Here is a 13,023-nt window from a genome sequence, read left to right as displayed (position 1 = left end):
TGTGGTGGAATTCACATGTCGAAAATGTGTTTTTTGTCAAATTGGTCCAAAATTGTCATTGAAACACATTTTTCGACTTGTTATCGGACCGGGATCCCGCTCGATTGATACAGGCGTGATGGGCCCTGTCGAGATCTATCATTCGGTACCAAAACCGTCTGAATATCTCGTTCTAGGGACAAGTTATCAGCCGGCCCGCTTGCAACCATGCTTTTAGCTACCAGAAACAAGTTTTTATTATGTGGCGTAGAAAAACAAATTTTGGGATTCTAGGTCACCATTCAAATTTGGCCTAGGACTTTGCTAAAAATTTCTAAAAATTCACTAAAAACCAGTTTTCAAAAATAATCGATATCACTGGAAAATCGCTGAAAAATCACCTAAATTTTTGGCGATTTTCAATGAATTTTCGATTCGATTTCAGTGAAAATTGCGTATTTTTATACTAAAAATCGCACTGAAATCACGAAAAATCCCCAAAATTTTGACGATTTTTAGTGAATTTTCTAGTGAATTTCGGCGTTTTAGCTCTCGAAATTTCAGTTTTCGAAGAGTTAAAATAGCTAAAAATCGCTTAAAATTTTCGGCGATTTTCTTTTCAAAATTTCAGTGAACATCGAAATACTTGGAAGCGTTTTTTGAGAATTTCAGTGCAAATTGACTAAAAATTAACTGAAAAATCGCTATAATTACTAAAAATCACTGTAAAACTTTTGCGAAAAAATCGTTTTAACTCGCTAAAAAATCATTTAAAACCGCTAAAACTTTGAGCGATTTTTTATGATTTTTAGTGATGTTCTAGTGGTTTTTAATGAATTTTTAAAAAAATTTTTAGGGAAAATCCCTAAAAATCAGCTAAATTTTCAGCGTTTTTTAGAGACTTTTCAAGCAACTGTTAGCGATTTTTACACCTCGAAATTTCAGTTTTTGACGATTTTCAGTCAATTTTTTTTCCATATCTCCCTTACCAAACTCTCCAAATACGCATGATTTGGGACTTCCTCTATGGTAACCGATGTCATTGATTTCCCATTCTTAGCTCCCATTCCATTCCGATTTGAATTCTGGCCGGGCGGTCGATTCGGCACCGGCTGTTGAACATAACGACGAATTTCGTTGTTCTTCGATGCAACAGAACGCTGTTGAGCTGCCATTTGTTGTTGGTGTTGATGGACCAACTGCTGATTTGGATTCATTTTACGAATTACTGAATAGATGCGATATCTGGAAAATTGGAATTTTTGAAATTTTGATAAAATATCGAAAAAAATACATAAAAGAAGCTCAAAAAATGACCCAGATTCAGGTAAAAGTGCCACAAAATTCGATTACTAAAAATTCTAGTGACGAGACTATGCAAGCGCGCTCTACAAGACAAATTTCAAAAAATTCTCTTTTGAGAAAATTCAGCTTTTAAAAGTGGTGTACGGTGAAAATTTTTATTGCATCAAAATGCGCAGAAAAGCATGTAGATTGACATAAAAATAAACAAAAAATTCAAAAAAAAATTCCTTCATCGAGAAAAACGCTCTTCAAAACATACGCTGAAAGCCCTTAGGGACGAGCTTTTTCATTTGTTTTTCTAGGCCGCCCGGTGAGTAAGAGCGCGCGAATTCAAACTTTAAAAAATGTTTCTTCCGTTTTCATTTTTCAAGGTTTTTGTTGATTTTTCTACCAGTTACATCGAAAAACCTGAAAAAAACAGTGAAACGGAAGAAAACATTTTGAAAGTTTGAATTCGCGCGCTTTTACTCACCGGGCGGCCTAGAAAAACAAATGAAAAAGCTCGTCCCTAAGGGCTTTCAGCGTATGTTTTGAAGAGCGTTTTTCTCGATGAAGGAATTTTTTTTTGAATTTTTTGTTTATTTTTATGCCAATCTACATGCTTTTCAGCACATTTTGATGCAATAAAAATTTTCACCGCACACCACCTTTAAAATCTATTTTTGATATATTTTTTTTGGCAAAAAGCGACCATTCTTGGCATGTTTTAGCCGAAATAAGGTGATTTTTACTGATAAAACTGCGTTTTTTTCGGAAAATTCCTCCATCAATTTTAGCGATAAGAAGACAGAGTATTTTGACCCAATTTTTTTGCTTTTTTTCGCGTATCTTCGAAAGTACGCAAAAACCAAATTTTTGAAAATTTGAGATTTCGAGCTTTTCGAGCTCAATTTGCGAGTTTAGATCAATTTGACTATGGGAAAAACGAGTTTGGCGTTGAAAACTGTCCAGAAAGGCGTTTTCGCAGTGTTTGCGTACTTCTGGAACTACAGTAATCCGGAAAATTTGAAAAAGTTCCAAAATTTAGCTGATGAGCTTCAAACTCTTGAAAATGGCCGGAAATCTTCTAACCGGTACTGTATGTTCCTCTAATTTTGATGCCCTTAAAATTGGCACGCGGCCAAATTTTGAGTTCGATAAGGAGCACGATGTCGTGCTGATCAGAGACAGCAGAAAAGTTTTTAAAAAAACCAAAACAGTTGTTCGTTTTCGTTGCCGCAGAGCCAATCCATCAATTTAGAGGAGCTAAATTTATCAGTGATAAAGTTATCACACACCAAGGACTTGCTAAACCACACATTAGAAACGTAGAAGAGAGATTTTGATCTAATTTTATCAGATTAGCTGTGTAGCTGTGACGAAAACGACGACGATGAAAATAGCACTCGTGGTTTCTATCTGGCACGCCTTCGGCGCTTCAGAATACATGAAAAATGACTATAGATTCCCTTTAGATGACGAAAACAGAATAGCAGTAAGAGTCCAACTGGAGCGCCTTGGGCGCTTCAGAAAAATTATTTTGCAACAAAAAATAGGAGCTCTGGGAGAGAAACGTCAGTGGCCGTGGCCGAAAGTTCCAAATCGAAAACTACAGTAACCTAAAATTATTATCATTTTCCTCATTTATTTTTTCGATATTTCACTGCTTTTCGTTGACTGAAGTTGCAGTGAAAAAAGGAGAAAATAAATCTGGAAAATAAAAACAATTTTCGGTGACTGTAGTTGTCGCTGTGGGACCTTCGGCCACGGCCACCGGCTTTTCACTTCCACAGGACCGATTTTGACGGCTTCTAAGCGATTTCTTTGCCCTATCAATGGAGCACCAAAAATCCAAAATTTTGGTCTCAAGTGTATTTTGCAGAACTGCAAATTTTAAAAAAAGCCTATACCTCGGTTTATTATTATTGTTATTAATAGGATTACTCCGATTGTAGTTTGTAGGATACATCCTCGAATCCATAGGGAATAAAGTAGCTATTTGGAATGTTTCTAGGAATGTTTCCACAAAATGTGTGAAATGGGTCGGGGATAATTGGGAACCCTTTCTCTCCCAATCTCTCCGGAGAGTATTTGTGTAGGTGGGGCGAGTGCAACTGGTGGCTCCCCAGACACCCTCTCCGATTCCCATACTATTTCTCCCGAAGAAATTCGAAGAAATTGTCTCTTGAGCTATCGGTCGCGACCGGAGAGTACGCGAAGATGGGATGAGCAATGCATAAGATAGCATATCTTTTGAATAATTCGGAACCTATTGGAGGAGGAACAATGTGTATGTGGACAGATGTTACACTTTTGAGGAGAATGATCATTGATTATTAATTCGGAGGAGCTAGATGGGATGGGCTCGGGATGAAAACGATGAATTTTTGAATAGAAACTGGATCTTAGAATATGAGCAATGTCTAGAATTCTAGGAGTCTGCAATTTCAAAAATTCCAAAATTGCAGAGTTTTGAATTCAAAAGTTCCAAAATTGCAGTTTTACTGAAATTTCAAAAAAGTTCTGACAATCATTTTTGAATTTCAGATTTTCGGACGAATATCTAATCTTTGAAGTGTTATCATATTTTGGGAAAGACGTTTCTGGAGGTTTAATTTTTTAAAAGTCCTGAAATTTTTTTTTTGGGAATATTCTCGATTTTTTACACTTTCCAAGTTTTGTGATAAATTTTTTTGACTCAAAATTTAAAAAAATTGAAAAATTCCATGAAATTCCAATTTTAATTTTTTTTCAAATTGTCTGAAAATCGAAAAAAAAAACATTTTCAAATTTTTTTAATTTTTGACTCTTTTAAATATTTATTTTTTTTTTAAATGAAGCAATAAATATTTCACACCATCTTTAAATTTCAAAAAAAATATCTAAAATTCAAAAAATTCGAAACGCGAGAATTTTTGGAACTTTTTTTTCCGTTTTCCAAGAAGTTTGAAAAAATATAAATTTGGATTTTTATGGAACTTTTCAATTTTTAATCAAAAATTTCTCAGAAAACCTAAAATGTGTGAAAAATCAAAAATATTCTCTAAAACAAATTTTCAGAACTTCTTTAGATTACGATCTCCAAAAACACCTTTTCCCAAAGTATTATAACACTCCAAAGATTAGGAATTCGTCATTTTTTGAACACGAAAACATTTTTTAAAGAATTTTCAAAAAATCCCTGTTTTAAAGTACCCAAATGTACGGCACATTATGTACCCAGAGCACATAATTCTTGCAAAATCCCAATTTTTGAACTCTTCAACTTTTTCCGGCACTCTGGCAAAACTACGGCATCATCAATCACATGCGTCCAGCCCTCTCACATGACAAAACAAGTATTGCGAAATCCGGATTTTCTAGAACATTCCGCCGACATTTCTGGAGTTTTTGGGCTCATTTTGAAGCTCAGGACCTCAGGAGATGGGAAAAATGAATTATTTCAGCGAAAAGGGCAAAAAAATCCGTTGAAAATGAGCAGAAAACGAAAGAAATGGGAATTGAGAAAAAAATTGTGAGGTGTCCGGTGGAGCGCACTTGGTGCACTTGGAGGAAAATCGGTTTGAGGAGGCGATAAGAGGGACAAATAAACAAGATTCTTATCAAATTATTGTCAAAACGGAAAACATAAACAAAATGAACAATAAATCAAAAGTAACACAAATAAAGCAATAACTGGAGGAAATCTCATAAAATTGATTTTTTGGCGCGGTTATGTTTGTTTTGGCCGACTATGATGGTCGACTACGAAGGGCTCAATGAGCAGAAAGAGTTGAAGAAATAAAAATAGAAGAAGAATAAAAAAGAAAAACATGGCGGTTTTAGGCCCAAAAACCGAAAAAATAAAGAATTTCAAAGGAAGAACCAAGTGTGGCAGATGGTCAGATGTCCTTCAAAAAAGAAAGACACGAGAAGACGGTGGTGGCAAATGGGTTTTTATTACATTATAGGATTAGGAATGACATGAAATTTTGCACCTGACCCGGAAAAAAATCTCTCCGGATGCTTTCAGGCTGCCTGGCGGCGGCAGCCGCCACCACGTTACGCAACATTCTTATACTGCTTGCACTCTCCAATTTTAAATGTGTCCGTGGCGCAGTGGTAACGCTTTTGCACATCACGCCAGTAGTCACGGGTTCGAACCCCAGCCAGAGCAAAACCCTTTTTGCTCTTTTTTATAAGGTTCAGATAATCTTGGAAAAACGTCATTTTGCAGATTTGCAAGAAGACGTGCGATTTCAGAGATAAAGTTTGAAGCAAGGGATTAGTGGATTACTATAGAATGACAAAAGTACGCAAAAATCGATTTTTTTTATTTATTAAAGGAAAAATTAAAACAATATCAATATTCTACAGAGTAGCCATTGGTTTTGGGTGGTTGCGAAAATAGCCAATTCAACGGATTTTGGTGTAAATCCCATATGAAAGGTACAGAGGTTTTGGTGTGCCAAACCCGAACTTCTCGATTCGTCTGGAATTTTTTAATTTTTGGAAAATCAAAAAAATCTAAAAATAAAACATTTTACCTCATTTTCAAATGCAAATGGTTCAATATCCTCCCTTTTCAGCCTCAAATCTTCTAATAAACAGGACTCCGATTTTCCGGATCCCCAGGGGCAGAAACTTCTGAATTCGACGTTGGAATTCAGAATTAATTGGATTCCAAGGGCGAATCCAGCCATATTAATTGCGAAATATCGATTTGGGTTCCATTCGGCGTCGAAGCCAATCACTTTTCCGTTGAGAACCCTTGGGGATTCTACGAGACTTCCAGAAACGAATCCTAGAATTTTAGATAATTCGGGATTTGATCAGATTTTCAGATTCTTGAACTTCCTAAAAGCCGAAACACGGAAAATTTGAATTTCGGAAATTCTCAGATTCCTAAATTCAAAGATTCTGAATTTTGAAATTACCGAAAATTTGAATCTCAAAAAAAATTTGAATTTGAATTCAGATTCTTTAAAATTTGGATTTTTAGATTCTGAAATTCTGAGATTTTCCGATTTTCAGACTTTGAGAAGATTCTCATATTTCGAAATTTTGAACATAGGCAATTCCGAAAATTTGAATTTCTGAGATTCTGATATTATTTCAGGTTCTCAGATTTTCAAAATTTTAAAAGTTTGGATTTTCAGATTATGATGTTCTCATATTCTAAGATTCTGGAAATTTAAAAATAAAAAATGAAATAATATTTATTTTTCTCAAAAATGACGAGTAAGATGATATTCATTGTGGTTGTGTTGCATGTATTTATAGAATCAAGAGTGCATTTCGGTGTTCAAAATGACATGAACATTGAGAAAACTTGTTAATCATAAGGGATTCTTCTGGAAGAATCTTCAAGAACTTTCTCTCGATTTTTTTCCCCCTTCTTTCGTTTTGCCTTTTTTTGAAATCGCCTTACTGGACGTTTCACGAGAACCCTTCTTCTCCTGTTCCATTGAGATCCGGAGACGATCTTGGTATTTTTTACGGAACTTTTTAATCGATATGATTGGTTTGCGTCTCTGAAAAAAATTCAAATTAAACTTTTGAATTTTTGAATTTCTGAATTTCTGATATTCTGAATTTCTGATATTCTGAATTTCTGAATTTTTGAATTTCTGAATTTCTGAATTTTTGAATTTCTGAATTTCTGAATTTCTGAATTTCTGATATTCTGAATTTCTGATATTCTGAATTTCTGAATTTTTGAATTTTTGAATTTTTGAATTTTTGAATTTCTGAATTTCTGAATTTCTGAATTTCTGAATTTCTGAATTTCTGAATTTCTGAATTTCTGAATTTCTGAACTTCTGAATTTCTGATATTCTGAATTTCTGAATTTTTGAATTTTTGAATTTCTGAATTTCTGAATTTCTGAATTTTTGAATTTCTGAATTTTTGAATTTCTGAATTTCTGAATTTCTGATATTCTGAATTTCTGAATTTCTGAATTTCTGAACTTCTGAATTTCTGAATTTTTGAATTTTTGAATTTCTGAATTTCTGAATTTCTGAATTTTTGAATTTCTGAATTTTTGAATTTCTGAATTTCTGAATTTCTGATATTCTGAATTTCTGAATTTCTGAATTTCTGAATTTCTGAATTTCTAAATTTCTGTTATTCTGAATTTCTGAATTTCTGATATTCTGAATTTCTGAATTTCTGAATTTCTGAATTTCTGATATTCTGAATTTCTGAATTTCTGAATTTCTGAATTTCTGAATTTCTGAATTTTTGAATTTCTGAATTTCTGAATTTCTGAATTTCTGAATTTCTTACATCATAACTAATAATAAAAGTACTATCCATATTGAAGGCAATCGACGTCACGAGACACGTCTTCTCCTTCTCCTCATCTTCTTCTTTCGACGGTTTCAGGAATAAAGATTGAGCATCTACCCGTCGTGGCTGCTCAATTAAACCCTTCTCTTGATTGAAGAAACGATCGACGGATTCTGAAAATTCCCAAAAATCTGTTTAACTTTCCAGATTCTGAATCATCAAACCTTTACTCAAAGTGAGCATATTCGATAAAGTATAGTAAACCGTTGAATCGTATCGAAAAAACACATCTGATCTCTCATCCAACTCTTTGAAACTGCCAAATGGATCCACTTTGATGTCGCTGAAAATGTTCGTTATTAAAGTTGCGTTCCTCGCAAAATTTGGGTCTAGAACTGAAAAGTAGACATTTCTAGCTTCATTTTCGCATTTTTCAGCAATTTTGGATTGCTGTAGCTTCGAGAGTACGCAAACGCCGAATTCTTGAAAAATTTGAGATTTCGAGCTCAACTCGCGAGTTTCGACCAATTTGACTATGGGAAAAACGAATTTGGCGTTGAAAACTGCTTAAAATGACATTTTCGCAGTGTTTGCGGACATTTGGAAAATTCTGTGAAGTTTCCAAAAATTTCCAAAATCGAGCTGATTCGAAGTTTTCCGTTAATTTTCAGTCATTTTTAGGAGTCTGGAGCTCGGCTGTCAGTTATTCGATCACTTTGAAAATTTTGAAGAGTGTAAAACAGATTTAGATCGAAAACTTTGTATTCGCAGAATTTTTTTAAAATTCCATTTTTTACTGAAAATGTGAAAAAAAGGGTATATTTAAGAAATCATCAAACAGCTGAAAAATTAGGAATTCTCAAAACAAATCTGTGATTACTAAGTTTTCAATCTAGACCTGTTTTACACCCTTCAAACTTTTAAAAGTGATTGGAAACTTGACGCCCGAGCCTCAGTCCCCTGAAAATGGCTTTAAAGGTGGGGGGACATGAAAAAAAATAATGTTCTCGAAATTCCGTTTAAATATGCCCCTCGAGGAGTTGAACTTGTGAGGGCGATGATTGAGGGTGCGGCGCCGCTACCGACTGAGCCACGCGGGCAAAGAGGCAGCCGGCGCCCGACTGCATTTATAAAGGTGAGGACGACCGCTGTACGCAGAGTGACATTAAGCGTTGTACACTGTGACGGTAGAATGCATACCCTAGCTACAAAAATCCTACGAAAAATCTCTTGTCCCCCCACCTTTAAATCAACTGAAAACCAGGTTTTATCGTTATATCTGTCTGTCTGTTTATCCAGATGTCTCACCTATCCGCCTTAATAATTCCGTCGTCAAATTTTCCGGCAATAAAATTCTCAACCATTCGAAGCCACTGTTTAGGATCGTCCATTTTCAAATTTTCCTCTTCAAGCGCCTTCATCAATTCTGGAATTTTCGTCCAGACGCCATCATCCATTTGTACTTCGTGCTTCCGATCCGGTACCATCCAAACTGGTTGACCATTGGCTTGAAAAATTGTCGAATCGAGTGGTTTGGACGGTTTTCGATGATGATTTTTGGACTTTTTAACGTTTTTTTTGGAGACATTCGCCATGAAACTCACATCAGGCATCACTTCGAGATTCTGGAACATTTTATTTGAGCTCAATTGTCTCGATTTATGTGAGAGATATCAAAAATATGTCAACTGATAAAATACTTGTCATATTATCACAAACATTTTTGTAGTTTACAAATTTTTGATATCTCTCATGAAAAGCGCGATAATTGAGTTTAAAGTGAAATGGTGACGCAACCAGTGGTGCCGACCGAGCTGTTTTTTTTTGAGCCCAATGATCTCGTTTCCTAGAAGAGATATCAAAAGTTCGTTAACTGATAAAATGTTTGTCATATTATCAAAAACATTTTTATGTTTGCAAGATTTTTATATCTTCTATAGAAAACGAGATAATTGAGCTAAAAGTCTCAAAATGTCTCAAAGTGTCAAAATATCCTCAAATACAGCAGCGAAAATTTTTTCACCTCAAATTACCCCAAAAACGGCATTTTCGCGGACCACAAAAAAAAAACAAAAAGTTTTGAACTCTGAAAAATTTGAACTTTAGTGTTGTGGGCCATAAATTGTGGTGCCAAAACCCACTGAGCCATTTGGGACAATTTTTGGAAATCACTATTTGCGTTGAAATTTCGAGGGTTTTGCTAATGTTTTAGTAATTTATAAGTGTTTTTGTATCAAAAAAAAAACAAAAAATTGCAATTTGACTAATTCTAATTTGAAATTCTAATAGTAAGAACGCAAGAAATGCTCTAAACACCGTTCTCCTTTGAGCTAAATTATCTCGGTTCCTATGAGAGATATAAAAGATATGTAAACTATAGAAATGTTGGAAAAGTTATGACCAACATTTTATCATTTTGACAAAATTTTGATAGCTCTCACAGGAAACGAGATAATTGAGCTCAACAACTCGGTCGGCAGGTTGCGTCACCACTATACTTGCACACTTTAAGCTCAATTAAATTATCCCGCTTCCTATAAGATATATCAAAAATCTGTCAACTGATAAAATGTTGATGATTTTATGACAAATATTTGGCTCTTTATGACAAGGGGGCCCATGAGAAAAGGGGGGGGGGGCCAAATCAAAAGGGGGGGGGCATAGGTAAAAATGTGGACTAAGTTAAGATTTACCAATTTTTTCAAGTTTTTCAAATGTTTCTATAAAAATTTCGTACTTTGCGCTTGTTTCCACAAAAATTTGTCACTTCAAAAAATTTCAGTTTAGGCCGGTTTTTTTCATGAACAATACGAATTTTTCCATTGCAGCTGTGTAATTTGAAGTTATTCAGCTAGTTTCAGATTTTTTCAGGCTTAGTAACAAAAAAATAGACAAAAAATATGCAAAAAATGACATAAACTGATATTTTCAAAAAATTATGAAAAGTGTTCAAAGTTCGAAATTTTAATGGAAACGATCACAAAACTGGAAAAAATCGGTAAATATCAACTCAGGCATAATTTTTCCACTTGGGCCCCCCCCCCCCTTTTCCCCCGCTTGTCATAAAGAGCCAAATATTTTATTGATTTATTGATGTTTGATAAGTCTCATAGGAACCGAGTTAATTGAACCAAAAGCCCACCTCATCTTGATTCTTATTCGGAGTCTTCTTCGTTTTCTGTGCCTCCATCATCCGTTTGAAAAAGAGCTGTGCCAAATGCATATTGAACTTCTTTTCCCCTTTTTCAGAAACTTGCTGTTCCTTCTCCTTCCCTTCATCCTTTCTTTTTGTACTTTCTTCCACTGGAACTCTGCTCGATTTTGGCCTGGATTTGGGTTTCAGCTCTTGGCACGTCGTCAGATTCGTCGTGTCTTCTTTCGTTTGTTCCGAAGGTTTTCGATTTTGAGAAACACTCGACTTTTCTTTGTCTTCTTTATCTGGACTACTTCTTTTGCTGGTGTTGTCACTGTTCTGGAAATGTATAGAGGGTTACTGTAGGTTTGCAAAAAACTGGGGCAAGGTGAAAATAGTCAGTTTGAAGTCCTAAAAAAGTTGTCCAGATTTTTTCAACTGGGATCGAGTTTCATTTTTGTAGTTGACAACTTTTCTGTTCAAATCCAACTAAGCGAGAGAAGCGGTTTCAAATCGGCACAATGCTCATTTCAGGCACATTTTTGTTAGATACGGCATATCTCCACAGAATAGAATCTGCCAAAAAAGTTGTCAATGACAATTGTTCAAAAAGTTCGAAAAATTGTTCAAAAAGTTCGAAAAACCAGCTTTTCAGACAATTTTTACCTTATTAGTGTCGGTTGAAACTGTTGTCGATGTGGATTTAGTCCGTTTCCTTGCTGATCCTTTCGTCTTTGTTTTCAGCTGCTCTTTTTCCATTTCTGGTGTCTTCTGATGCTGTCTTTTCGTTTGTTTCGTCTGTCTTTGGGTCCCGTTTCGTCTCCCTTGACCTTCTGTTGATCGAGCCTTCTCACAGTTTGATCCGGATTCTTTGCTTCCCGATTTCTTCATTTTTTTTTATTGAGGAATGGATTATTGGAAGTGGACAAAGAAGGAAATCAATGGGAAGACTGATCCCGGGTTTCGGTACTTTTTTGGGGAGTTTTGAAAGAGTTGGAAAACACGTAAAATGAAATGTTAGAGGCGACAGAAATCAAGATTTCAGAATTAGGAAAAGATATAAAAAAACGAAAGGAAAAGTTGAGAAGATTCTGAAATGTTTTAAATTTTGGGTTTGGAGCTCATAAAATGTTTCGAAACATAGAAGCTGAATATTTCAACTACTGTAAAACCTGTATTAGAAGGGCAGGCCATCTGATGTTAGTTACAGATTTGGAAGAGTTTTGGAGTACCGTATAGCAGTGCCTGACAGGTTTTCAAATTTATCGTTTTGGTTTAATCATTTGGACTGTACATATGCATTTGATATAGTTAGAGAATCTGATGGATTGATTGGCTCTATGAAAGTTCAAGCTGGTATCTTCTTTATGTTTGTATGGCATTCTACATTTTCATAATCTAGTTTTTTTCTGTAACTCTTTTTTCTTGTTTGTGGTTTTTTTATTGTTATTGTTACGTTAACCAAGATTCTGACTCTATCATGTTCGCATTGAAAATTGTCTTCTTTTTTGAATTTTCAAGAGGTTGGATTCAATAAGTATTGATAACTGATTACTTTGGACCAATGTTTTTTTTGTATTTAAATTAAATCTCCACTTTCATGCTAAGCAAAGTAATTAATTATTAAAAATGATGCCAATTTCAAATCAACAGTAGGAACAGGAACTATTTCGATTATTTGCACAGAAGAAACATCGATAGACATCTCTTATGATCAATTACGGTAAGTGTATCAAGTGCACTCTACCGAGACAGTCCCCCATTCTAACAGACAAATGGAAAATCAATAGAGAATCAATATAGACTACCTTTCCGAATACCTTTTCCTCATTACATTCCTATTTTTCTATTCGCCACTTAATTCTCAAAAATGATAAAGTTTCTGAGACTACCGTATCTTGTAAGAGATTTGGTTTTCAAAGAAATGGCACTAAATGAAATTCTACTACTGTCATTTTGTTCGAAATGAGTTCAGAAGTCTATTAAACAACGGTTTAGATTTGAACTCGATGAAGGATTTTGTATTGCTTGTGATATGAATGGTCCCCGTTCATACAAAATGGAACCATATCAAGATGAGGATGAGAAACGATTAGAATTGATAGTGGATCATGGAGAGACTGATAAGAGAGTGATCAAGTGGAACTATGTTAATAGCCTGGAACATTTGGATATACTAATAAGAGTTCCGGTTAGTGGAAGGTTTGAGTGAGGCTACACTTTTTGATATCAAATTCAAATCTGGATTGTGTTTCGAAATAAATGGATTAAGATGTAAATGCAGGTGAGAATCTTTTTTGAAGATACCATAAACCCTGTAATAGGGTTTTTTTTCTCGGGGAGATACCTTAAAG

The 13,023-nt window shown here is 34.8% G+C and overlaps 2 protein-coding genes across 2 annotated transcripts in view; both read right to left on the bottom strand.

Annotated features, from left to right (window-relative positions):
• Cbr-hsf-1 overlaps positions 1-1,196 on the bottom strand; it is a gene marked incomplete at both ends in the record, with an annotated part of 6,610 nt that extends 5,414 nt beyond the window's left edge. Inside the window, one exon of the mRNA XM_045241301.1 lies at positions 974-1,196. Within this exon, the coding sequence (XP_045096551.1) occupies positions 974-1,196 (223 nt within the window). The remainder of the gene's footprint in view (positions 1-973) is intronic.
• Positions 1,197-5,605: 4,409 nt separating this feature from the next.
• On the bottom strand, positions 5,606-11,560 carry CBG18701 (the record flags this gene model as incomplete). The annotated part of the gene is made up of 8 exons (XM_045241300.1): positions 5,606-5,734; positions 5,790-6,022; positions 6,674-6,776; positions 7,534-7,709; positions 7,761-7,879; positions 8,845-9,161; positions 10,679-11,008; positions 11,336-11,560. 8 exons carry the CDS (start codon positions 11,558-11,560, stop codon positions 5,606-5,608), a joined length of 1,632 nt encoding a protein of 543 aa, XP_045096550.1.
• Between the last annotated feature and the right edge of the window lie 1,463 nt (positions 11,561-13,023).

Source organism: Caenorhabditis briggsae, assembly GCF_000004555.2.
Source record: "Caenorhabditis briggsae complete genome, chrI, whole genome shotgun sequence".
Taxonomy (NCBI): domain Eukaryota; kingdom Metazoa; phylum Nematoda; class Chromadorea; order Rhabditida; family Rhabditidae; genus Caenorhabditis; species Caenorhabditis briggsae.
The sequence above is the reverse complement of the archived record's forward strand: the minus strand, read 5'-3'. Positions and strand labels throughout refer to the sequence as shown.